The 24,189-nt window shown below is 39.8% G+C and overlaps 1 protein-coding gene across 1 annotated transcript in view; it reads right to left on the reverse strand.

Moving 5' to 3' along the window:
• Window positions 1–263: 263 nt before the first annotated feature.
• The window catches only part of EPSTI1 (epithelial stromal interaction 1), a gene marked incomplete at its 5' end in the record, with an annotated part of 49,909 nt that continues 25,983 nt past the window's right edge, over window positions 264–24,189 (reverse strand). The window contains 6 exons of the mRNA XM_084225564.1: window positions 264–864; window positions 2,339–2,375; window positions 7,408–7,505; window positions 9,449–9,522; window positions 12,264–12,347; window positions 15,557–15,650. Coding sequence (XP_084081690.1) covers window positions 7,418–7,505; window positions 9,449–9,522; window positions 12,264–12,347; window positions 15,557–15,650 — 340 coding nt within the window. The 3' untranslated portion in view covers window positions 264–864; window positions 2,339–2,375; window positions 7,408–7,417. The remainder of the gene's footprint in view (window positions 865–2,338; window positions 2,376–7,407; window positions 7,506–9,448; window positions 9,523–12,263; window positions 12,348–15,556; window positions 15,651–24,189) is intronic.

Below are 24,189 nucleotides of genomic sequence, written 5' to 3' on the forward strand. Positions count from 1 at the left end.
ATAGAAGTACCTTGGTCACATACGGTGACTTTTAGAAAGCATGAAAAGGTTGTCATCTGTCTCAGAGACAGGGAGACACAAATTAAATTCCACTGGACTAGAGGGACAAAGAAAAGCAGGAAACTAAAGCTAATGTTGGAGTAGTGCTCCTCACTCCTGTAACAGAAGTTACCATGGTAAAACAGACAAAGAGAAAAGACACTACATCGTATCACAAAAGATATGAAGAGATCAGATACATTTCAGTTTTATTTCAAGCTTTATTTCTTACTTTCATGTTATGTATTTTTCTAAGAACTTATTTAAAAGATACTGTCTACAATGCACATTTTTCTTCTTGAGTGTCTGCTATTGAGTACAAGAGTAAAATAATTTCCACAAAAACTTCCACAAAAACAAACAGAAAACAAAGAAACAAACAAAAACCCCAGCAACATTTCTCCTTCTCTTCCCAAAAATACTCTCTCTACTGGCTTTTTTAGATTGTCTCTGAAATGGTTTTTTTTCTGGGTAAAGTTCAGCAAGTAAACACAGATATTACTGCAGTTTCTGCAGTCACTTATGTCTTCTTTTCCAGAGATCATGAAGACTGGGATAATTGCATTCTCCACGAGGCAAAACAATTTATGAAAAAAAAATTACACATATCCTTATTAAAAATTAAATAGGACTTTCATAATCAGCTGTTTCAAATATGTATGCATGAATAATGACAGCTGTAAACCAGTCTCTGCAGATTGCTCATGAAGAGGGTGTGCAGCTGAAGTCAGGGTAAGAAAAGAATCACAATAAAGATCAGTTTCTTGGAGCTTTTATGAGGTCGTTTGGCCTAGGCCAGATAAAAGTGAATATTTCTGCAATACGCTGTAACAAGAGGGAGAAAACAGAATTAAAATTTATCTTTTACAACAAAAACAAAATTCAAAGTCAAATTCTCAGGGATTAAGTAAATTGGAAAATAAAGTCTTCCCTTTCTTCCAACAGGTTTTAGCTTTTAATTATGTAAAGCCTTCGTGAAGGGATTTCTATCTTTTTGTAAATTTAATTCACAAAATGTCCTAATTATCTGCAGCCATATTAATAACTCTTTGAGCAATATATTCATGTAGCAGGCTGAAATGTGTTTTCAGAACAACAGAAAAACAAGGCTTACGAATACACCCATCCATATTTCTAGTTCAGCTCATATGTAAATGCATTATTGGTATTGTATAATACCAATAACAAAGGATCCAATGTGTTGGAGTCTTTCAGCTGTCCACAGCTTATAAACCTAGTAGAACTGTGAACTGCAAAAAATAGCCATTTCTGCCCCTCCAGGGAATTGCCTTTATCTACACATAGTCATCTCTTTAGTGAATTTGAGTAAATTTTTAATAAAGATTTTACTTCTCATAAAACTGAAAAGACAACTCATGGGAAGCGAACAATATTATTTAGATACTGTCTTCAGAATACAGCCCTGCTGTAAAAAATATTAACATAAGTGTTGGAATAGCAAATTATGAAGAAAGTCTCATGTATCTAGATTTGTGGGAGAAGGGTTGGCAGCAAGGGGCTTTTAAAAGTTCGATTATTTTAAACTCCTTTTCATAAAATGTCAGATCTCAAAAAAAAAAAAAAAAAGAGTTATGTCAAATGCATCTCCTAAGGAACAAATAATCTTTGTCAGCTCCTGAACTTGCTTCAAAAGTTTTCAACCCCAGAAATAAAGGCTCTGCAGACATACTTGTACCAGAATTGAGAATTGGAGTAGGGAACCCCTTTCAGAAAGGAACACAGATGCAGTGAGCCTTAAGAAAAGGACATTTTAAAACAGAGAACCTGATTTCTCTGATTCTGCAGTGGTGTTTTACTGACAGCCTCTACTGATATGCATAGTCTCCCTTTTTGTTCATGAAAAATACTTGGAAGAACACAGCCCACGACAGTATCCCTTCCACTTAAGAACACTGAAAGTTTACAAAGTCACCTCCTGCACTCCCAGCCACATTCCTCAGCTGTTCAGCTTTATCTAGGCACAGTCTATGATGCAGAGAATGTGGCTGTAGTGAAGTTTTAACCTAAATATCAAGGCACTCCCAGAAGATGCCTTCAATGCCATCATCAGCTCTTCTTACCTGCAACACATGTTCCGTGATTCTTTACGAAAATCATGTTTCAGATTAGGTATTTGCCATTGCATGGCCCCCAAACAGAGTTGGAATGCATTCATTTTAAGATCCCTTCTCCTACTGTTTCAAAATTAAACTACATAAGTTGTCATGATGAAATGTCAAATTCAAAACTAAATTAATACTGACATTGGTCCTGAAAAGAACAAATCCATTATTCTTACCTTGCTCCTCCTTTATTCCAAGCAGTTTGACTCCTGCCTAAAAATAAAAAATGCATTAGTACAGTACAATGTACAATGTGCAATACAATCATATATTCATGCAAGGAGTTATGGTTATCTAGTTGTGTGGCACTTTCTTGATTACTTGAAGTCGTTTTGAAACTCCACTTAAAATAACAAGCAAACTCTTCTTCAAGATTCCAGTCCTAGCAAGAAACATCTTTGATTTGAACTCCAAATAAATAGCAGGATGCATTGACTCAAGAGATAAACATCTTGCTTCTTCTGAGAAAAAAAAAATAACCTAGAAGTATTTCAAACATCTTCAGATTCTTCAATCCTTAACCTCACACAATTTGAAAGAGTGAGAAGTTTTTCTCTTCCTGCCCAGACTGCCACTATTCTCATTTAGGATGAGATTCTCCAAGCAAAGAATGATTGAGCTCAAGATCAAGGCAGGGGAAACACATCTGCATATGATGTTTGACAGCCTTGCCAGAGCTAAGTCACTAAACTGAGCTACAGCCTGCCTGGACCTACTCATCTGAGGCCCCTTTATTGATGCTGATACTTCTGCTAAGTAGTTTCTATGTTTTCTGTTAGGAAAGACAAGCATGTTACTTTCAGTAAAAAGACAAAACCCAACAAACAAGAAAACAACCAGTTTTAGGAAACAAATTAGTAACCATTTCAACTCAGATTGCACATAGATTAACCAAGTTAAAGCTGAGTTAGCAAATCACATTATTCATTTAAACAAATGTAACCACTGTGGGTTTCATTCTGGAACCTTCTTGACAAATATTTTCTCAATATTCCCATGTTAAGTAAAAGCCTTTTCTTTGTTCTGGGAAAGCAGCATGTGCAACTTGATCCTTCTGAAAGTATGTTAAAGATGGATTGTTTACAAAAACCTGCGACATGCATGCTGGCCTTGTGACTTCAGGGGCCTTTGAGCTGTGGCTCTTTTTGCTGTGCAACAGTAAACTTCACGACTTGTTCCTTCTTCAACTGGTCACAAACAGCATAAATCAAGTGCTGGTTGAGACTCCAAAGAAACTTTCCCATGGGTCATGCTGCAAGAACTAAACAAAGGGCAAACCCACAAACCATGTTTATTCAAAACAGTTTTATCCGTAAATCATATTTCCTCAAAACAAATTTATCCAGCATCTTATTGAGTTCCTGTTCTGCACATGGGAAAGGAAGAGAATGGGGTTTCCTGTCCCACTACACCTGTGTATTCAGGGCATAGTTGCCTTGCACAGCAAATATCTAGAATTATGCATCCACTGAAAGAGCAGAGTCAGCACTCGAGGGAGCATTTCTCATTCTTATGCATCACGCTGGATATAATGGAGACATGAGACAGGAAGATGTAATATGTCACCTTGCCTTCTAGATTCTGGGTTTGCTATGGCTCAGAGAGTTTCAGCAAGACAATGAGTATTTCATTAAAGGAGACCTATAAATTTCATATGTTCACAATGTGACCTCCCCCCACTTACAGAATAAACAAAAGGGTACTTGACAGTGCCCCATTTTCTTGCAAAAAATTAACAAGGTCTCTGTTCCAGGCTTGCCATGCATTAGCTTTTGGTCTCTGCAAATCCTTACGTACTTGGATATGGGCAAATCTCATGAGGCGTTGAACAACAAAATGTGCAACTGTTTTAAAGTTATTCTTTTGTAACAACAAAAGTGTTTCACTGATCATTTGTGCCAAAACAGTGAACAAATACTGTCTCAGTTCTAAGTCCCAGATGAATCATGATTAAATTAGGAAGGAATTCTTTACTGTGTGGGTGGTGAAGCACTGGAGCAGGTTGCCAGAGAAGCTGCAGATGCCCCATCCCTGCAAGTGCTGAAGCCAAGTTGGCCGGAGCTCTGAGCAACCTGATCTCGTGGAAGGTGTCCCTGCCCATGGCAGATGGGTTAGAACTAGATGGTCTTTAAGGTCCCTTCCAACCCAAACCATTCTGTGATTCCATTATATTATTTCATTGATTAAACTTGGATATTGAAAGGAAAATGGTAATTTTCTTATCATCCTATCTTGAAAGGTTTATCCTTATGCCAAAGGCAGTGCAGAGGGCATTAAAACTTTCTTGATAGCATACAGCAAGACTCGGGGCTTTCTCAAGGGTGCAGTAGCTCACAGATGGAAGTGGAACTTCATTATGTTGTTTTCCCATTAAAAAAGGAAACTGCAAAGCCACCCAGAGAGTGCCCTGGCATTAATAATCAAAAAAGCAGGAAAAATTACAGTAATGAAGATCCTTCTTGATATAACAGCTTATAAATATTCCTAATAAAACAGAAAATGTCTGGAGGGGATTTGAATTAATGAAAACTCATTTCCTATTGCTTAAGGGACAATTGGACAATGTAACTTCTCTCCTGCCCTCTTCCCAGACATACACAATATATTCAGCCTCCACCCCTTTTCTCCATGTAATTTGTGATATCCATGTCCCTTTCTGAATCCCCTAGCCCCCAGGAAATCAGGGCAGAGCTGCAGCTGCCCTGGAGCTGTGCCCACACTGATCTGCCAGAGGGCTGCAGTCAAACAATGCAGAGAATGCACCACCCCTCAGAGTGGGCACCGTTTCAGGCTGTCTCCTATGCTAGTCACTGCTTTTCACAAAACACACAGAAATTTAATTATCTCTGAGACTTATAATCCCTTTCAAATTTGGCTAAGATTGGCCAGCAGCTGGGAAACCTTATTACATGCAGACAGCGTGATCGTACAAACTTCATTTCTTCAGGAAACCAAGCTAATAGAACTAACAGTGAAAAATAGAGTAGATACATCAACAATAGAGCACAACATTCAGTTTCTGTTAAGTGTAAAGCTGTTGTGACTGTAAAGAGTTCAAAAAGAAAAAAAAATACAAGAGGGAAGGAGAACAAATATTTCCTCTTTGGTGCCACTGCACAGATGGAATAGGCTCAAAATTACCTTCAGGTCTTTACTTTGGGAACTTTTTAACCTTCTTTTAATCTCAGTACATAGTCTGACCTGTTTCAGTTAGCTTCCTTGTAATGTAAAATGCCAGTCTGCAGACTACAAGACTTGTAAGCCCTGCCTGGAGTTCAGCTCTTTTTTTTTTTAGATCCCAAAAGAAAGGAGAAGAATCTTGGTATAATCAAAGACACTAAGATTGCTGCCTCCAGCCTATCTTTTGAGAGATTATTTTTCTTTCTTGTACTGGTTACCAATACCCATTTTTTAATTCCTATCCATTATAACATATTCTTTCATATTTTAATCTTTTCCTTCTCTGTTTAGTCTTCAAATCTCATGTTATAACATAAAGCAAAAATAGATGTAGCATTACCCAACAGAAGGCAGGCTCTTTGGGAGTCATTAAGTAAATAACAGAGTAGGATATTTATCACTTCCATGCATGGGGTTTTATTGCATTTGTGTGGATGCATTCTTTGGATTTATATATTTAAAAAACCCTCACATAGTCATCTGTTGTTAAAACTGTGCCTGGTCTGAGCACATGCATTTGGTGGTACCAAAACTCATCCTGCGAAAGAGTGAGCATCTGGCTAAAGGCAAACCCCTGCCACCTCTGCAGACAATGGCAAGGTTTCCAGGGTGAAGGCAGGTGCTCTGATGGAGATGCTCAAGTTAGATGTTGGGGATCTTGGCTGTGTCACACATGTTCCTTGGAGTCTATCAGGAAACAGTACACAAATGGGGATAAAAGACACAAAGTGCCCTTGCTGCCTTTGTTAACCAGGCACCCTCCATCAGACTTTACCATTTGCACTTCCACCCTGTATCAGGTGGCTGTGCCCCACCTGCAGTCTCTGATTCTGCTATCTGCAGACATGCTGTCCTTCAGGAGGTGGCTCAGGCCTGCCATACACTGTGCTCTCTTACTCACACTCTTTAACTAGCCTGCACATGGCTTCCATCAGCTTCTGGACTGCCTGATGTGCTTCATGTTTCAGATCATAGAGCTGCCAATGTCTGCTCACAGACCTGATGGGAGCTTGAGCTGGCATGTCCTGCCTCCTCTCACCAAGACCAAGAACCACCCTGGGTTCCTGAGCCCAGGGCTTGCCCAAAGCTCGTAGTGGTGAGAACACCCTTTTCCCACTTCCAGTACACAGAAAATTCCAGTAGCAAGAATATCTGCTTTTTAACCATTCCTGGACTTTGGAGATGCTTGAACCAAACTCTTCCTGGTATTCAGTGGCTGACATATACATCCTCACCAACTAATCCAATTCAAGCTTTTATATTTTATCAACTAAACACCTTTCTCTACACTACCACACACACTAAATTCTCTTAGACTCTCATCATTTTGCTTCTCAGTCTTCCTAACTCTTCCATTCCTGTACTAGGGCCCTTCATCAACAGAATTTCAGCTTAATGGAAAATTACACCATGGGGAATACATATAATTCCTTTTTTTTTACAGTGAAAGTGCAATTCTAAACAACAGTCACATTAATGTCTCATTAGGACAGTTGAAAAAATGAATTGATGCTTAATAGATTACACCCAAGATATCTTTTCTTCAAAGAATCCTTACAAACACTGATTTAAAATGAAATGTAGTTGAGCCTTCTTTGTCATAATTTTATGCCAGTAAAAAATGAACAGCTGTACCTGGAAAGATATAGGTAGATAGACAGCTACAGACATAGAGATGGGATTTTTTCCCTCCAACTTCAATACCATATTAAAATATTTATAGCATATCCAAGCATCTTTAATTTAAAGACTTTAAAAAATCCCTAATGATTTCACTGTCCTTGTTCTCAGCTTAAGGAAGTACCTTGGGTATGGCTCCTTGCAGTGAGCACCTCACACACAAGGCCACTGAGTTCTGCTGCAAGAGCAGCTCTTCCTCCCTCCTCCCATTTGAACAGCTAATATTTTAGACAGAATTTCTTCTTGAAAGGTATTAAGGACAGCCAGCCAGGGCTGTAAGTTCTGTCAGGCAGGCTAAGCACACACAGACACACAATAGTGTCTGGAGAAAAATTCAACATTTAAACAATCTTGTTGGTTTTTCATTCTGTACCAAAAAACTTACCAAGGTGCCATTATTGAGGTAGCCCAGTATATCCAGGGTTGTAGATGTTATTAGGCTGTGTTTTGTTCTGGAGTCGGTCCAGGAAAGCATTATTTACCCTTAAAGTACAATAAAAAATGAATAATGATGGAAGGCAGCTGAGAAGTTCACAAACTACTGAAATTTAACATTCTGTGAGCGGCTTTCCCTTCCCATCTGTTCAGTGCCCATCTTCCTGTATTTTTCAAGCCTGTGCTGCATAACCATGCATGGGCATGAGATCAGGTGGACTTAATTTTCAATTCACCAGATGCATCCTTATCCTGGGATCAGCCTGTTAGGATGAAGAGGTACACCTTGGTTGCTGTTCATAATGCACCAAAATTCTCCATAGAAACATGACCTGTGTACCACCACCCACCTTTTTAGGGAGGTTACATATTTTGAAAAGTCACCTTAGGTAATCTTTCAGCTTTCAGTGCACAAGGAAAGTTTCTAGAAGAACCGATTTCCTAATAAAAAATGGAAGAACACACTTAAGCCTGTTACTAAGAGAGAAAATTTATGCAGCTGACGACTTTCTCTTCCATCCAGCTGTGAAATTCTAGCATTTTCTTGCACTGCTCTATCAATCTGGAAAGCATGGACAAATACACAGTTTTCCTCAATCTGTTTTAAATACTTTCACATTGGGATTGCTCAGCATGGAGAAGAGAAGCCTGTGGGGTGACCCTACAGCAGCCTTTCAGTATCTAAAGTGGGCTACAAGAGAGATGGAGAATGATTTTTACAAGGGCATGTGACAAAGAGCAAGGGAGAATGGCTTTAGACTGAAAGGGGGTAGATTTAGATTGGATACTAGGAAGAAATTCTTCACTATGAGGGTGCTGAGGCACTGGCACAAGTTGCCCAGAGAAGCTGTGGATGCCCCATCCCTGGAAGTGTTCCAGGCCAGGCTGGATGGGGCTTTGAGCAACCTGGTCTAGCGGAAGGTGTCCCTGCCCATGGCAGGGAGGTTGGAGCTCGATGACCTTTAAGGTCCCTTCCAACACAAATCATTCCATGATTCTCTGGAAAACTGTGTCTTTTTCTCCTGGATTACTGCTTAGGACTGACACACATGCTTAGACATGACTGTTGTTTTAATGTTTTACAATGGTGTTGGTAAGAATGAGATAAAAAGGAAAATACTGGGTTATTTCTGTCTATGCATATGAGACGGACTGAATCAAAAATCCTTCATTAACTTCTATGGGTAATTATTTCAATGTCTTTGCTAGAGAAAAAAAAAGAAATGAAAGCAGTCTGAAGAATGGTTGCCTACAGAAGTAGGCAATTTTTTTAATATTTACATAATGATTTTTTTAAAAAGAAACAAATGTTGTTTTTACTTTTGAGCCTGAGCATTGTTTCTTTTTACCAGCAGAACACAAAGCCGAGAATAAAGCTGTGCTTCAGCATAATGAAAGCCAGTTAAGTGACAGAAGTGGGAGATGAGAAGTGTGGAGCACAGAGAGGTCACAGCAGTGGGGCACAGCCTGGGGCACAAAGAAATGCAGCTTCAGAAAGCCTTGCAGCACTGCAGGCTCCATCTGAATCAATACCAAGCCCCAGGTTTAGCCCTGCCTGCTAACCTCAGAGACAGTCAACCACAAGATGCAGCATGGACAAAGTAGACCATTCTAAAAGAAATAAAAATATAGATATAAAAATAAAAATATATAGATATCTAGGTTCATATAAAGATACACAGATAGAGTGTGTCCCAGCTGACGCTACTGTATTAGCAGTCATCCATAAAACTATTAAAAATTTCCTACCCTATGCTGTGTCCTATGCTGATAGGATAAATAAAGTGAGTAAGGCACTCTGGGTCATACTGCATGCAGTGAGAAGTGTAATCATGGATATTACTGGCTCATTTGAAAGCAAAGCTAAACCAGAGCTGAGGTCAGGGATCCTCATTGCAATAGTCTTCTAAAGCATAAGTGCCTACAGTTTTGAGACCCCTTCCAGGTGGAAATTCAATTTGAGTGCATTCTGCATTTATTTTGCATCTTACCTCCTCTGTTCATTTTTAAGTGCTCTTGTCCTGGTTTCCTCTTCCTGCCTTTGTTTAAATTCCAATAATTCAGCCTGGGAATGATAAAAGTGAAAAACAAACAAGTAAACAGATAAACTAACTTACTTTTAATTACATACTTATGCTGGAAACCCTATTAATTCCACATGATGTTAACCTCAGTTAAAGTCAGAACTTCTCCCAGCCTCATTTTCCTTATGTGACAGCACTGTGTTAAAAACTGAGCTGGTTTTTCTGTTCAGCATGTGGATAATTTTTCACTTGTGCCTTAAACAGTGGGAAGTTACAGGATTCAGACATTTACAGTCCTACATTCACGGGGGTATGCCAGACACCAGTCTGCCTCCCCTTGTCCCAAAACACAGATTTGAAATTTCCCAGTGGGTCAGAGGGAGACGAAACCCAAGGTGAGGAGCAGACACAGCTGTCATGCCCACAGAGTGAGAAGGAGACATCTCCTTCGCCTCCTGCCTCTACAGAGTGCAAGCAGGAGATGAGATCTGGGCTGTGTGATGTGGTCTGTCACCTCCAGCTCCCTGGGGCTCCTCCCTTCAGGCTGAGGAGGGAAAGAGGTACTTGTTGAAAATGGTGAGGTGGGAACAAGTACAAACCCCCAGCATTGCAGCAGACTACCAGCCTTAGGTAGTATTAAGGCGTCAGTGTCAAAGGGAATTCTTTTCAGAGAAGAGCTTGCTCATGCAATTTTAGCCAAAACTGTGAAGAAAACACAGTTGGTATGACTCTGGTCTCTATGGGTGCTTGTTTGTCCAGCTCCTTCTGCCTGCAGCACACCCAAGAAGTTGCAGATCTTTCTGCAAAGGAGATTTGGGCTTGCAGGGCAAGGGGGAAGGCATAGGAACAGACCCATCTTTCATATTTTCCATAGCAACTGCACAGCAGTAGGAATAAAAGTAAAATAAAATGATGTGCTTAGATAAAAGCTTCAATAACTGAATGGAACCACATGACTGGTTTTTTTTTTAAATCAATTTAAGTGGAACATTAAGTAAAAACTATGCAATAAATGTATGGAGAAAATCAATAACTGAGAATGTGCTGTGTATCAATATTTGTCTAGCCCTAAAAGAAGAAACAGGATTAAGAAATAAAAAAGCCAACCTCAATTTTCACTATTTTAAATAACTATTCAAGCTGAAAATTAAAACTCAGTATCTGACTTTCCAATATGCCGGCTCCTCTCTTGGAGTAATGTTCTGAAATATATTGTGTGTATATGATGCAGTGTTCAAAGTGTACTGAAAATTTCTAAATCAAGCAATACATACTAAAACCTGTTCTGAAGAAAAAAAGGGAACTGACAATACCTACACATTTTATAGCTACACTGTGCTAGGAGGTACACACAAGACAGAATTCACAATTACTTTAATAAATATTAGTTTGAAGTAGAAACGAGCCAACATATATCTGAGGGACAATTATTGGAGCCCTTAAAATCCATATTATTTACAGTGGGTTTGTAAGTAGTGCATTACTCTGCACAATAGGTAGCAGCAACTGTAAAGGCAAGGAGACCTTGGAACCACATAGTAAACAAGAGCAGCCTTAGAAGCAGCCAACACCTCCTTAGCAACCCATGGAAATTGCTGAAGAGTCTACAGCTCTACACAAGTCCCTTAAACTAAACCCATGAATTAGGGGCATGCTAATTTACATCTGTAGTTATTTTCTCTTTGGAAGGATCCATGTACAGACTACAACAGGAACCAGCCTTACACCCATCCAGGCTGTCTTTCGAAAATTTTTCCTCTGTATAGGTTCTGGGAATAAGCATATACCTGATGGGATAGCAATGAGGAGACTCCCTTTTGCCCCACCTTTTTTCCCCAGTATTATACTTAGAATACTATGAAATGAGGACACATCCCCAACATATAAAGAAAGGTATCAGTGACTGGGAACGGGTGACTTCTCCAGTTGTAGAAGAAACTCAGCGTATGGAATTTGTTGTGCTAAAATTCTCCCACTGTGGAAGCAGCTTAACATTAATTTGGATGTTAGTAACAGCAGAGGCACAGCAAGTGGCTCAGCACTTGCTCACATATTTTCAAATGATTTGCTAGATTTTCAAGCGTGGCCCTCCCTGTACTTTCACAGTCAAACCTGGAGCCAAGACAAGTAACTTTGCAGAGTGCCATGACCTTTGGTAGATGGACTTTATGTGGATTTGGTACCCAACTCTATACCAGAGGGACTACACCTTTCAGGCAATGCATGATGCATACACAGAATATGGAGTTCAAAGTTGCATTTATGGTATGCCTGCTTTTTAGACAATTCAAAACTCTTCAGTTAGGTGGTCAGCAAGGGCACAGAGAGGCATGCTATATCTAACAGGAAATCTGAGCATTTCCACATCCCCATTTGAAAAAGCAGGGCCCATGGCCCTCAATTCTCTAGAAAGAGACAATTCAGAAAGATCATCCTTAATTTCTCAGTAAGACTACTTCTGCCTGCAAGAGAGTAAACTGGTTTCCTCAGACTATGAAATCAGTTGCCATGGTCAAAAAACCCTCTGCACAATTATTCAAGTGCAGAGGTGAAAAGGAGCTCATTTTCCAGATGCAAACAGCCTTGAACTCAGAAGATAATTGTCCTGTCCCTGTTCAAATTTTACAGCTTGACTCATCTCTCTCACAATATTTGAAAACAGTGACTGAATCACTTTTGCTAAAGAGAAGCTCTGTGCGTAGGCTACAAGTAATCAGTGTATTTAATTGGTTTCACAGCATGCAAAAATGATACAATATGTAAACTGTTAATGTATAATTACCTTCCTCTGTTGTTCTTGCCTCATTTCCTCTAATCTTCTGTTTTCATCCTCTCGAAGAGCTTGCTTATAAGCATGGCTCCTTTTCTATTGTTCAGCAGAAAATAAAAATATATTCGTGTGGTGAGAGCAGGGCCAAACTCACAAACATTCTCAAATTGTTATATGGGTAATTAACAAACACAAATGGTCGAATGATTCCAGTTACTTAAGAAACAGATTAGTCTCAAGACTAGAATTTAAACAAGAAGGGGCCTAGAGCCTCTCAGTCATTCAGTTTGGTTGAATGTGCACCTGTACATCACACCCAGGTAGGCATAGCAAGTGCTCTTCTGTGTCCCAGTGACATAAAGTTATCCTGAGCAGTCAGAAAACACAGTCAGCATATATGATAGCGAGATGGGGTGTTCTGGGAAGAAAGAAAAGTAATGAAAACACTACCAAGTTTAAAAAGCAGAATGGTAGCCTTGTAACAGAGGGAAGACAGGATTTTTTTGTGGAGGTAGGGCAACAGGAGAGCTCAAACCTGACACTATTTGTGAGGCATCAAGAAAATTGAAAATATGAACTACACATCATGAGTAATGTAATAACTGTGCAATAGGTTTTCATTACCACAACTAGCCCTGGTCTTTCACAAGTTGTAAATGTTTGCAAAAAGCCACCCTACAATAAGGATCTTAGAGGATCCTTAGGATATTGTACACTGGAACTTCTATTGTAAGGTCTTTGAGCAGGGACGTAGGGTAGCACACTGAAAAATGAGCCAGAATAATTTAATACAAGAATTGTGCAGGTTTGACTTAAGTGAGGAATTTGTTACAGGTCTACAGACTATTTCCAAAATTTGATATATGCATGCAGAGCGACACCATTAAAACAACAGGCACATAATTTGCTAAAAAGACTGAATAGAGAAAGCAATTATTAAGAGCTCAATTTTGAGCTGGGAGAAGTTGCTACATGTGTCCAGGGAGACTCATTCTGGGTCCGATATTATTCATTAGTCTCTGTAATGGCTTGGAGAATTGTGTGGAGAATATGTTAACCAAGTTGGAAGACAATAAAAATCTACACAGGATTGGTCACACTTTGAAAGACAGGATTAAAATTAATTATGAGCTTGATTAAATAAGCAAGCCCAAAAAGTCATCAATGACAGAGACACTCAAAAGAAGTCAAATTTGTTCATGATGTGAAGTAATATTTGGCAAGGATAGTTGAACTAGGTGTGCTAAATTAATATCACTATCCAAGAAATGATGGGAGGGGAAAAAACTTTGATCTGCATCACATTGTCCCAGACTGTTTGCAGAACAAGCTTTTCAAATTTTAAAAAATCATACACATATATGTTTATATATATATAAACATATAAATTTTAGCATGCATGTTAGGCATGTCCTAACTTATCACACTTCACTATTTCAAATACATTGTTCCTGAATCTTTTAATTACTCCAGACAAAGGTCACATTCAAGGTAACATCCAAATTAGAGTCCTAGTCCTAGTTGCTGGTTTAGCATTTTGGTGCTATGCCAAGTTTATTTAGATAAGAACTCACTGGTTATGTGATCCTTCAGATTCCTAGCTCAGAGGCTGTGTGTAGCCTACAGACTGGACCTCATCCAAGCTGGTTGAGAAGACTTTGCTAACTGCATTGCCGCATTACAAACAAGTGATTATTTGATTCACAAATCTACAGAAATGCAGCCACACAAAAGACAAGTATAATGGCAGCTAGTACTAAAGAGCAGTACAGATAAATGATGTATTTTATCTGCTAGGACACTAGCGGAGTGAAATATGAACTATGGGATCTCATTTGACACAACTCTTTGAGAAACCTGTCAAAACATGGAATGAGAAAACCACATATAGGTAGGCAAAGCAGAGGGCCAAGGCTCAAAGTAGGACATGTACAACTGAAATAGTTCAGTGCTCCTTCAGCAATTCACTCCCTTTAGTATGGATATGAAGACAGCACACCAAAATGCGATGCGGAAAGGCAAGTCAGTCGTGGGGACATGAGCTCACTCGTCTTCACAGTTCAGTGCTCACATGGTAGGAAAGCTGCAGAGCTAGGCCTTCCCTACCAAAGAGCAAACTCCCACTGTTTGAAGTGCGGATGCTTCAAGAGGAAGGTAGAAGTGGTTTCAAGATATCTTTTGTCCCTTTCCATATCCCTTCATCTTGATTGTCCACCCAGGACTACAAAATGCATTCTGAAAGCTACTCTCCTCTGACTGACCTTCTATCCAGCAGTGCTGGGCAGAAATTGGCTTCTAGCTACATATCTACCCACACTTGCTAAAATGTGTTTAGGGTCTTCAGAGATACAAGATATCCTAAAGTATTAAAGGGGAATGGGACCTATTTTCAATATCAGCTTCCCCTTTCATGCAATGAAAACCAGGAAGAGATACTAGAGGCAAGACAGATGTGTCATATATCCTGTTTGCAGCAATTTCTATAAAGGAAGGATTTTTTTTCCCATTTTTAAGGCATCCTAGGAAATATGGAGGCAAATCTTCCCTTCCTGTTACCCAACAGTTGGTGCTCAAGACTGTATAGAGCAGAGGGCTGCCCAGATCAGATACCTCCATATTTTTGCTCGGTTGCTTCTAATGTTAATTTCTGTCTTCTTGGCTCCCTGTTCTCTGTCCTTTCCCAGTTACAAACCCCCCCCTACAGGAGAAATACTTCTCTTTCAGTGTTAATACTCCTCACTGAAACTTTCTACATTAGTAGGAAAGCTTGGATTAGACTTGAAGAGACTAATTGCATGTGGAAAAGCCTCTTAGAGCCAATAAAAATAATGAAATTGAAGCAATACTTTATCTATTTCCCAATTACACTGATACTTACCAGACTACTTCAAACTGGGACAAAGACCCCAAGCAGTGCATGGAATGACTTTTAGGATGCAGTGAGGAACAAGCTTCGCTTTTGACTGGTTTTTTAATGCAGTAAAGCATCTGCTGACATTAATTTACCAAGATTTGATAAAAGCTTACCACCAGTGGATGGGCTCAGGGCATACTTAAGATTCTCATCTAACCTTAGAATATAAATCTGGTTCTCATTTACCAGAAAGAGATCTGTGAGCAGTCCTCTACTATGTCAAATACCCTGCCAGTGTGGAAGAGACAAGGTAGGCAGTCTCATTCACCCAGAAAGGCTCCTTGGTACTCACTCTTGGCAATTAAGCTCAATTAGGATATTCTAACATTCCACTATTGACAGCACCTGGAAAGTTGATAGAAAATACAGCGCATGCTATGGTTTTGCTTACCCATGCTGTAGATTCTGGGCCAGGATTAGCAATCTGACAGGAATCACTCTTTGGCAAACCCACGTCCAATCTGCTCAGCAATTCATTGGTTTTGCTATGAAGAAATTCAATCCAAACAGAATTGTTAGTGCTTCCATAAAAATAAACACAGCTTTTTATTCCACCCTTGGAATCTAGCCTAGACATTTTATCATGTGTCTGCTGAAAAACATCACAGGTAGAAAAAAAAAACGTTATGGAAACAGACAAATGGTACAGAGGATACAGAACGGACACTGTGGATAAGACATTTGCTGGGATGATTTTTTAAGCAAACAATTATGGTCATTTGCATATTTGGGGTGTACAGTGGCTATGCTTTCCTCATTGTAAAGCTCCTGTACAACAGACTCACATATCACTGGACTTCATGAGGATGCCAACTGCTTCACAGAATTGTTGCAAATCCTTCTAGGAGATCTATAAATCTCAGCTAAGTACTTTAAAAGATTATTTTCAGGAATTTTCCTTCACAGTTAATACAATGCAGCCTTACAACAGATTACTTTATCAAGCAGAAAGGCTTTCAAGCATTTTGCAACAGGAAAAAATCCTTGTCTTTAGTTAATGCACAACATTTCCATTTCTTATTCTGGCAAGGGAAATTTTCTTTTTCCAGCTGCATGCCTAACAAACCCAGAATTTCAAAGTAGCATCACTTTGCTCACAGTTTCGACCAAGTACAATTAAACTAGGTCACAAACAAAAACAAAGGATGGGAGTTTGTGTGCTGTGGTGAGGAATCAGTTTCTTAACCTGCACTCACAGGCACGTATATTGAAGTCTTTTCTCACTCAAAGGAACAGAGTTAGAGTAAAGAGGCAATTTTATTTCTGTGTACAGCTTTGGAAAACATGAAAGCACTGAAGTGGAAGCAGAAAAAGTGCTTCAAGAGATATTGAACGCAAAGATTTACTCTTCTCACAGGGCACCCAGCTAGCTCTGTGTAGGGGAAGATGCCACTACAAAGACAAACTTAGAGAAAAAGCATTGGCTGCTGAAGACTGATTTTGATTAACAGCTGAAAAAGACTACCAAGTGTGTTTTATATTTCACTCCGTGATCTAAAACTGTGAGTAAATACTTTATTGGTAAAATGTCCTGCTGGTCAGTGAGGAGTGATATATTGAGAAGTTGGGAAAAGGAACAAGAAACCACAAGTTCTTCTCTACTACTCTACACAATACAAAACCATGTTACCACTTAAGGTACAAAGTACTTGCTCAAATTCTAGCAAGTCAGGCTTTTAGAGCCTCACCATTCCCAGTTCACTCCTGTTTCTCCATTACCTGGGTAGTTAACAGATCTCAGACAATGCACAATAAAGAATGAACCAGATGAAACAGTTTTCCCTGATCTACAAAGTACTTATACATAAAGGTTGAACAAATTAATAGTCTTCTTATACAAGTGTTAAGCACTCCAATTTTTCCACGAAAGATGAGTTATTAAGTGGTAAGATTGCACAGAGTAATTTTGGGAACGTGAAGATTTAAATTGCAGATTTTGTGTTTCTCTACCTATGCTAAAACTGATCAAATAACAATTTATTTCTACACCAGGAAGACTAAGAACTCCTACAGAAAATCTGGAGTATATTTGAGAAGGTTGAAGCTCTGCAAAAAAATATGCGGCAACTTGGTGCTATACCTAGTTGCTCTAATTCCTTATTGATGGCAAGAGAATTAAATGGAGTATGTGGAATTTCTCATTATTTGCATTAAAATGTGGTGGAGGCCATTGAATTTTGTGCACCAGCACACTGATAGGTGAAAAGCTTAGTTTTAGTATCAGAAAAGATGATTACAAGAGTGAAAGCAAATTAGGCTCCTCAACAAGACTGTGTACTGAGTTTGAATGGAGAAACACCCAACTCCACCAAATTAAGCAATACCTTAATGAAGTGTTCCTATCACAAGAAAGGGACTCACATGTCTGAGTTTTCTGATGGAAGACAAGTCAGGTCTTATATATATTGATCTGTTGTGTGTTATCTCTGTGGAAACCTAGCAATGCACCTAGGGTCTGAATGGTATTTTTCATAACACTAAACCTGCGGTCATAACAATGCAGAGCATAGCTTAAACCAGGCTGCACAGAAAGAGAGAATTCAGAGAGATGACTGTTCAATTAATGTTTTGGAAAGGAAAGTAGTATCTCCAGAAGGAAACCAGCATATCAGTACACAGTCAGACAGCTGGAGCAACATCTCATTCACTTGCTGAAACTTCAAGGGCTAATCAAAAATGTTAAAATGTGTTCCTCTAAACTTAGTAACATTAAGGAAAGAAGAGCATGAAATGAAGAAATTTAATCCTGATACCTTCCAAACACTGCTAGGCAAAAGGAGATACAAAATTTAGACTAACCAAGAAGGCGCCTTCCTAATAGGCAGCTAGCCTGAGTTCTGACTAGCCCTAAGCACCAGTCTGAAGAGAACCACTGACACTCTGGTAAAGCTGGAGTAATCTTATGAGGGTATTTAGCCTTGGTAGCCCTGTGTCCCATTACAACACTGGGGAAAAAACCTTTTGCTATGCTAATTAAAACAGCTTCCTCCCATACTGGTGCGCTTAACAGCACCAAGCACTACTCTTAGGTGGTAACTCAGCATCTATAGTGCGGTAACTTCCTGGAATAGTTTTGACCTGTCCCAAACAGCACTTTTGCAAATAACTCCTGGCTTCTGTCCAGGAATGAATATCAACTGCAGCTCCCAACAGGCATTTTAGAGCTACCACACACTTTTGGGAGGTAAAGTTTTCTAGCAATGGAAGTGTGCACTTTTCAGACCTGTCGGCCTCAGAAATTATAGTGATTGACAGCATTAAATTTATCAGTACAGATGCACAGGTGGGCGAGTGAAGCACAATACTGGATTTGGAGTCTGAATAACTCTTAAGAGCTGTCAGGGGAAAATACTAACTCTGCTGCCAGGGTCATTGAGTAATGTGCTAGAAGGGGCTGGTGCATGACAGTGGAAATCAGTCCATGGTGCAGACACTCTCTGTGGATCCTTGGATATACAGCTTTACGTTCCACAGCTACTCTTCAGGCAGAGGCCTTTCTTTAAAACAATACTGCTATGCAAAACCCTTTATTTGAAGCTCAACAAGGACATGTAAAGTGCAGAACCATGAGTATGCTAGGAGTTCCACTGAGAAAGGTGTAATTCAGGCAGCCTGCACTCATCACAAGCTACTTCTGAGCCCACATGCATTTCTTACTGTTTGGGACTAATTGCCTCCCCCATCCCCACCAGGGTGAGAGGAGGGGATGGTTATAAAAGCTAGAGTGGGCCAAGGTTCCTCTGGCCTGTGTAGGAGTTCACATGATCACCAGCCCTGACAGCTCAGAAGCAGACAGCTCCACAGTTGACTGAAGAATGCAACTGCAAAAGATCTGAAGACCCACAATGATCTCATTGCAAGATCCAAGGTCGAAATTCCTCTGCAGAATAAGGTCTTCATTTTTGTGCGTCAATTGCTTTTAACTACTGTCACATCTACAAGGATAACAAAAGTCTTGAAAAGGATGCATCCTTAGGGACATGAATGAGGATATGGACTCAGGACCTGGTGTTTTCCTCCATCCAGGAGTCACACAGCACCACTTGCTAAGCTTTTCATTTGAGACTGTATTCCTCTCAGAACAAGGACAGAGAGAAAATAATTTTTCTGCCTACAAATAAAGTTCTCAGCTTTAAGTGTGTTTTACAGACTAACATTAAAAATGCATTAATTAAAATGGTTCTTGTAATCTTCATTAGTTCTCCCCAATGGAACCAGTGGCAGTTAATTCTTTTGCTTTAATTGATGGATATTGAAATGCCAGTATACCAAAAAATATACTGGCTTTTATGCCAGTACATTTGGGGGAAAAAAAAAGGCAGGACAATACTTTTGCATGTATCATAAATCTCTATTTCTCTTGACAATTTGTAAAATATAATGGCCAATTCTTACTACTACTGAAAACAAGACAGCTTATGAACTTCTTGTTTTCTTAAGCTGCAGGATCTCCACCACTAAAATTCTGCTCTAATAAACATCGACAAGCATGCTAAGAGCATTTAAAAATAGTAATAAAAAAAATCAAAATAAAGCACTCCAAAGCAGGTAAATCATCATAGTCATTGCAAAGAGCAGACAACTTGAGTGGCCACTAAGACCACAGAAGAAGCATTTAGTGCTGAATGACTTGGACTCATCAGCTTCCAAATTAATTGCCTGTAAGTAATGCTGAAGTGACTTTTCACCATTTTCTTTCAACTCATCTAGAACACTAAGAAGTATACTGCATATATAGTGTTAGTTTCACACATCTATGCAGAATATTTTTTAAAAATAGCAGGACTCACCCTCTCAGAAAAGAAAAATAATCCAACAACAAAAACTCAACCCCAAATTTAATTCAAGACATCTTTCTGCAGTACCAGCAATTATATCCACAACTTCTTCTCACTCCAACATACTTAATTGGCTAAGCATAACAACTTCCTCAACTTTTGCAGAAATTAAGATCAGTTGCATAACCCTGCAAAGGCTTACCCAGAAGAAATGCTGCCCTTCATTTCAGTAAGGTCCACGGTGGGTGTGTTTTCACTGATGCCCTTGCTCCTTCCTCAGTGAGAGCTCTGCCTTGTGCATTGCCATGTGCATCTTGGTCAGGCATTTGCTGTGACCCACAAGGTAGGCTGGCTGTACTGGGGCCACTGGCCTAACAAAACCAAATGTTAAAATAGGAGAAGCTCTCCAACACTTTCTTGGTTGGAAGATGGAGAAAGAGACCTGCATCTCCAAAGGGAGGTGTAGTTGGGACTTTTGCTACTGAAAATATTTTGGTAAAGTGGAAATGAAGCTGGGGGGCCAATAATAATGTTTGTGAAAATAATCCCACCAAAGACACATGGCTTTTGCTAGTACACAGTTACACATGCTTCCTCTCACATCCTCTCCTCTTTGCAGAGATGTACCACAGCCAGTTAACTCAGTTTAAATAAATTCAGAAGGTTACAAGCAACTGCCCTGTTTCCCACAGCCGGACCATGATAAGAGGCAACGTAGTAAAAACATTTCTGTCTGTCAGCAACAAACATGCCTTCAATTCCACAGGGATCATGATTCTCCTGCACCTCAATTCTTATCCTGAGCTGCTGGACAGAGTCCACTTTTTGGGTAAGAATTATAAACAAACATCAGCCATGTCCAAAATTGCCAGCGTGAATTAATGCTCATTTCTGGAGTGTGTGCAGGTGGGGGACTCACCTTTTGTCGGAGGCTATATGGTAAAAAAATTGCATGAAATTGTTAACACATCAAATTCATGTATGATGTTGATGGCTCTTCTGCAATGCCCTTTACTATGAAGAAAGGCTGTTCTCCAGATATTTAGTCCACCTGTTTTCCAACAGAAATCCTCCCAGTAGCCACATACCAAGCTTAATGGAGTATTTGCAGACTTCACTGGCAGTAATGCTAGGTCATAGTACAGACGACTTGGACAAACCTAATGATAGTTATCAAACACCGCTATCTTTGGCTAGGAGGATTTCTTGTCTGCGAGCTCTTAAGCTTCTGTTCCTGAGTTTGAGGATAAAAACAAAAAATGTGGCACTAGTTCATCTTAGGTATGAGGCTTCAAGAAAGTATAAAAACAGGTTGTTTAAAGAAAAATAAAAAGCAACTTTCTCAGCAGAATTATTTTCATCATTTTCTACCCACACTCAAAACTAATCTATCCTCTCAACCCACCTGCTTTTTTTGTTTCCCTGACTGGATGAAATAACACAGCTCGGCTATTCGTCCCTCCCACCAAGTCATCCACTATTCCTGGATGTTATTTTAGATGTAAGCTTCATTTATTATCTGAAGTAATAAGCATAAATCCAGTTTTAAGGAAAATGCAGTTTTGTATAAGTCTATTGCATTCCATTCTGCGTGCTCCATCTGCATGTGCAATCTGCTTCTATATTTTCAGCCAGCTTGCATGGGCAGATTAATGCGCACAATTAGAAAGCAACCTCACAGGCGTTCAATAAACTGCTTTCATTATTACACTCAGGAGAGCCCCTTTGGATGTCTATAAAAGCCTAGTTTTCTGCCTGTTAGCTAAATAATTGACAACGCTTAAAATAATCAGGAGCAAATGAACAAAACGAAGACAATTGTGGCAAAAAGAAGCAAACAAAGGATTCTCAAGGCTGCAAATGCTTTTTGTGCGAGACCTCTTTCATTCTCTTTAGAAACCTGTATTAAAAGTCTGGTCAGGTTTACACTTGCACTTCTGTGGGGAAAATTTGTTGCCAGCCTGCTGTTTGAACCACACATCATAGGGGACTGAAAACTGGCAAGGACACTAGCATTTATCCTGTAAAAATTGATAAATAAATAAAAATTCTGTTTTGATTCAGGTTTTATTCTCCTGCATTTTATGACTTTTGAGAAAGCTGCTTTGGCAGGCAAGTGTATATCAGCTTGGTTTGGTGAACCTCCTGCATTGTGTTTGGAATATGCACTCAGAGACACTCTGGCAAATTCTGTTTCCAGCTCCAAATTCTGAGCAGAATATATCAAGGGCACACATGTACCCAAGTGCAGCTGTGCCAGGAATTTTTACAGGAATACAACCTTCACAAAAACAGAGGCATGAATATGTAGCAAAGGGAAAGATGAAGTGACAGAACAGTCATCATGTACTATTAGAAAGTAACCCTATTTTTTAGACTACTTTTTCCATTACATAAATAGGTAGATGGCTATTAGAAAAAACAGTGTATCCCATCCAACACTACAATTTCTGGGAAGTCGAATACAAATATAATAAAAGCATCTAACTAGAAATCTGGTACAAAACAACCCTACAGCTCAGACACAGATCCACACAGGCTGCACAGCAAGCCTCTGAAACAGCCAGTCATTACATATCCATCCTCATAACTGCTTAAATGACAAATGCAGTGTACTAACTAAGGAGGGAATGTCCTGAAAAGTTCTGTTCCTTGTGTCCTTTTGACAAGATGCGCACTCAGTTTTTCCCTTGCATGGATTAGCAATTGCAAAGTACGGACTACACGAGCCTCCATCACCTTCTAATGCACTCTGACAGAAACACAATCAGGCCAACAATGCAAAACACATCCAGGTTACCCTGACTCAGAAGGAAGGAGTCCATTTCATGCGTAAGTAGTTTCTGGTAAAAAGTCAACACATACTCCCCATTTTCTAAATCTGGTATCTGCAGGGACAGAACCACCGCAACACTGTCACCAACACATCTCTCATGTGCTTCTCTTCAGTTAGCACAACCTACAGTAATCATGCTATGCAGCAACTTCTCCACCCCAAAGTCTGCTCCTGTGTGCTCCTAAGACTTTTAATACACAGCTATTTCAGGAGACACCTTGTGAGTTTTTCTGTTTTAGTCACTGAACAAAGCCTGAGTCCACTGGGGTCTAAGGAGGGGCTGATCCCAAAATTGTGAGGCTTGCAGACTTTTTCATGGCAGTCTGCATGCCTGTCTAGACTACATTCTCACAAGACACAAACACGTATTCAAGCAACTGTGGTAACAGATACAGCTGACTTTCAAGGACCTGTTGCACACAAAGAAGCTATCAAGCCTTTCAAGAGATGGGAAATAACTATATTCTGTAGACAGCACGCAAGGTTACAGACAATCTTTCTTTTTAGCACTCACTTCATGTTAGACCTTTTGAAAGGGGATTTCAGTGGGAAGTTCTTGTTTTTAATAGTGACAGGAATTTAATCAGAAAAATGAAATTCTGTGCAGCATCATACTTTATTGTCAGAGCATGTTAATGACATGAGACTCTTAAGTGCCTTTTCTTATCAAATAGAAGCGGCACTTCATGCAGGAGAGGTACTGATTGGGCTCTACCCCTTGGAGGCTGATACAGCTGGAGGTGGTGATCAATTTTAAAAGGTTTCCCAGTTAATGAGACTGCTGGTAGGCATTGATCTCCTCAGGAAAATGGTGATGGTGCAGCTACAGATCTTACAGAGGACAGACTAACAAGGGAGCTTATCTTTTAAAATGGCTCTATAGGCCAGGACTTTGCAGAGGTCACTGCTTTATATGCAACACATGACCTTCCTTCCCTCCATTCCCAGCAAGCAGAGGAGATCAAAATGCCCTAGCAGAGACAGTGAGGAAAGGGGCACAACCTCATATTTGTTCTCTTTGCCTCTAGATGAAGGGCCTTAGAGGAGGCAAGTAATGAGTCACTCATTTTTGCATGGCAGGCAAAAGCACATCTCCAAATACCAAGCACTTCTATGTGAACATGCCACTAATAACCAGCAGTACTTCAATGGAGTTACTTCACAAAATCTGAAATGTCACACAGCTTTTCATTACTCTTGGATGCTGTGCTCCTTAATGCCAACATCCCTTAGCAATGCATCCTCAACAGCCTCCAGTGGTGCACCCTCCCCTTCCTGTGCCCACCAGGGAATTCCTCCAGGCCAGGGAAGGCACTAGTGTCACTGTGTCTGCAGAGGAATGCATTCTGTGCAGCTGGCTCAGGGTCCAGCTGCTGGCTGAGCCCTGGGGGGCTGGAGCCTGAGTCCCAG

Source organism: Fringilla coelebs (assembly GCF_963513975.1).
Source record: "Fringilla coelebs genome assembly, chromosome: 2".
NCBI classification, from domain to species: Eukaryota; Metazoa; Chordata; class Aves; order Passeriformes; family Fringillidae; genus Fringilla; species Fringilla coelebs.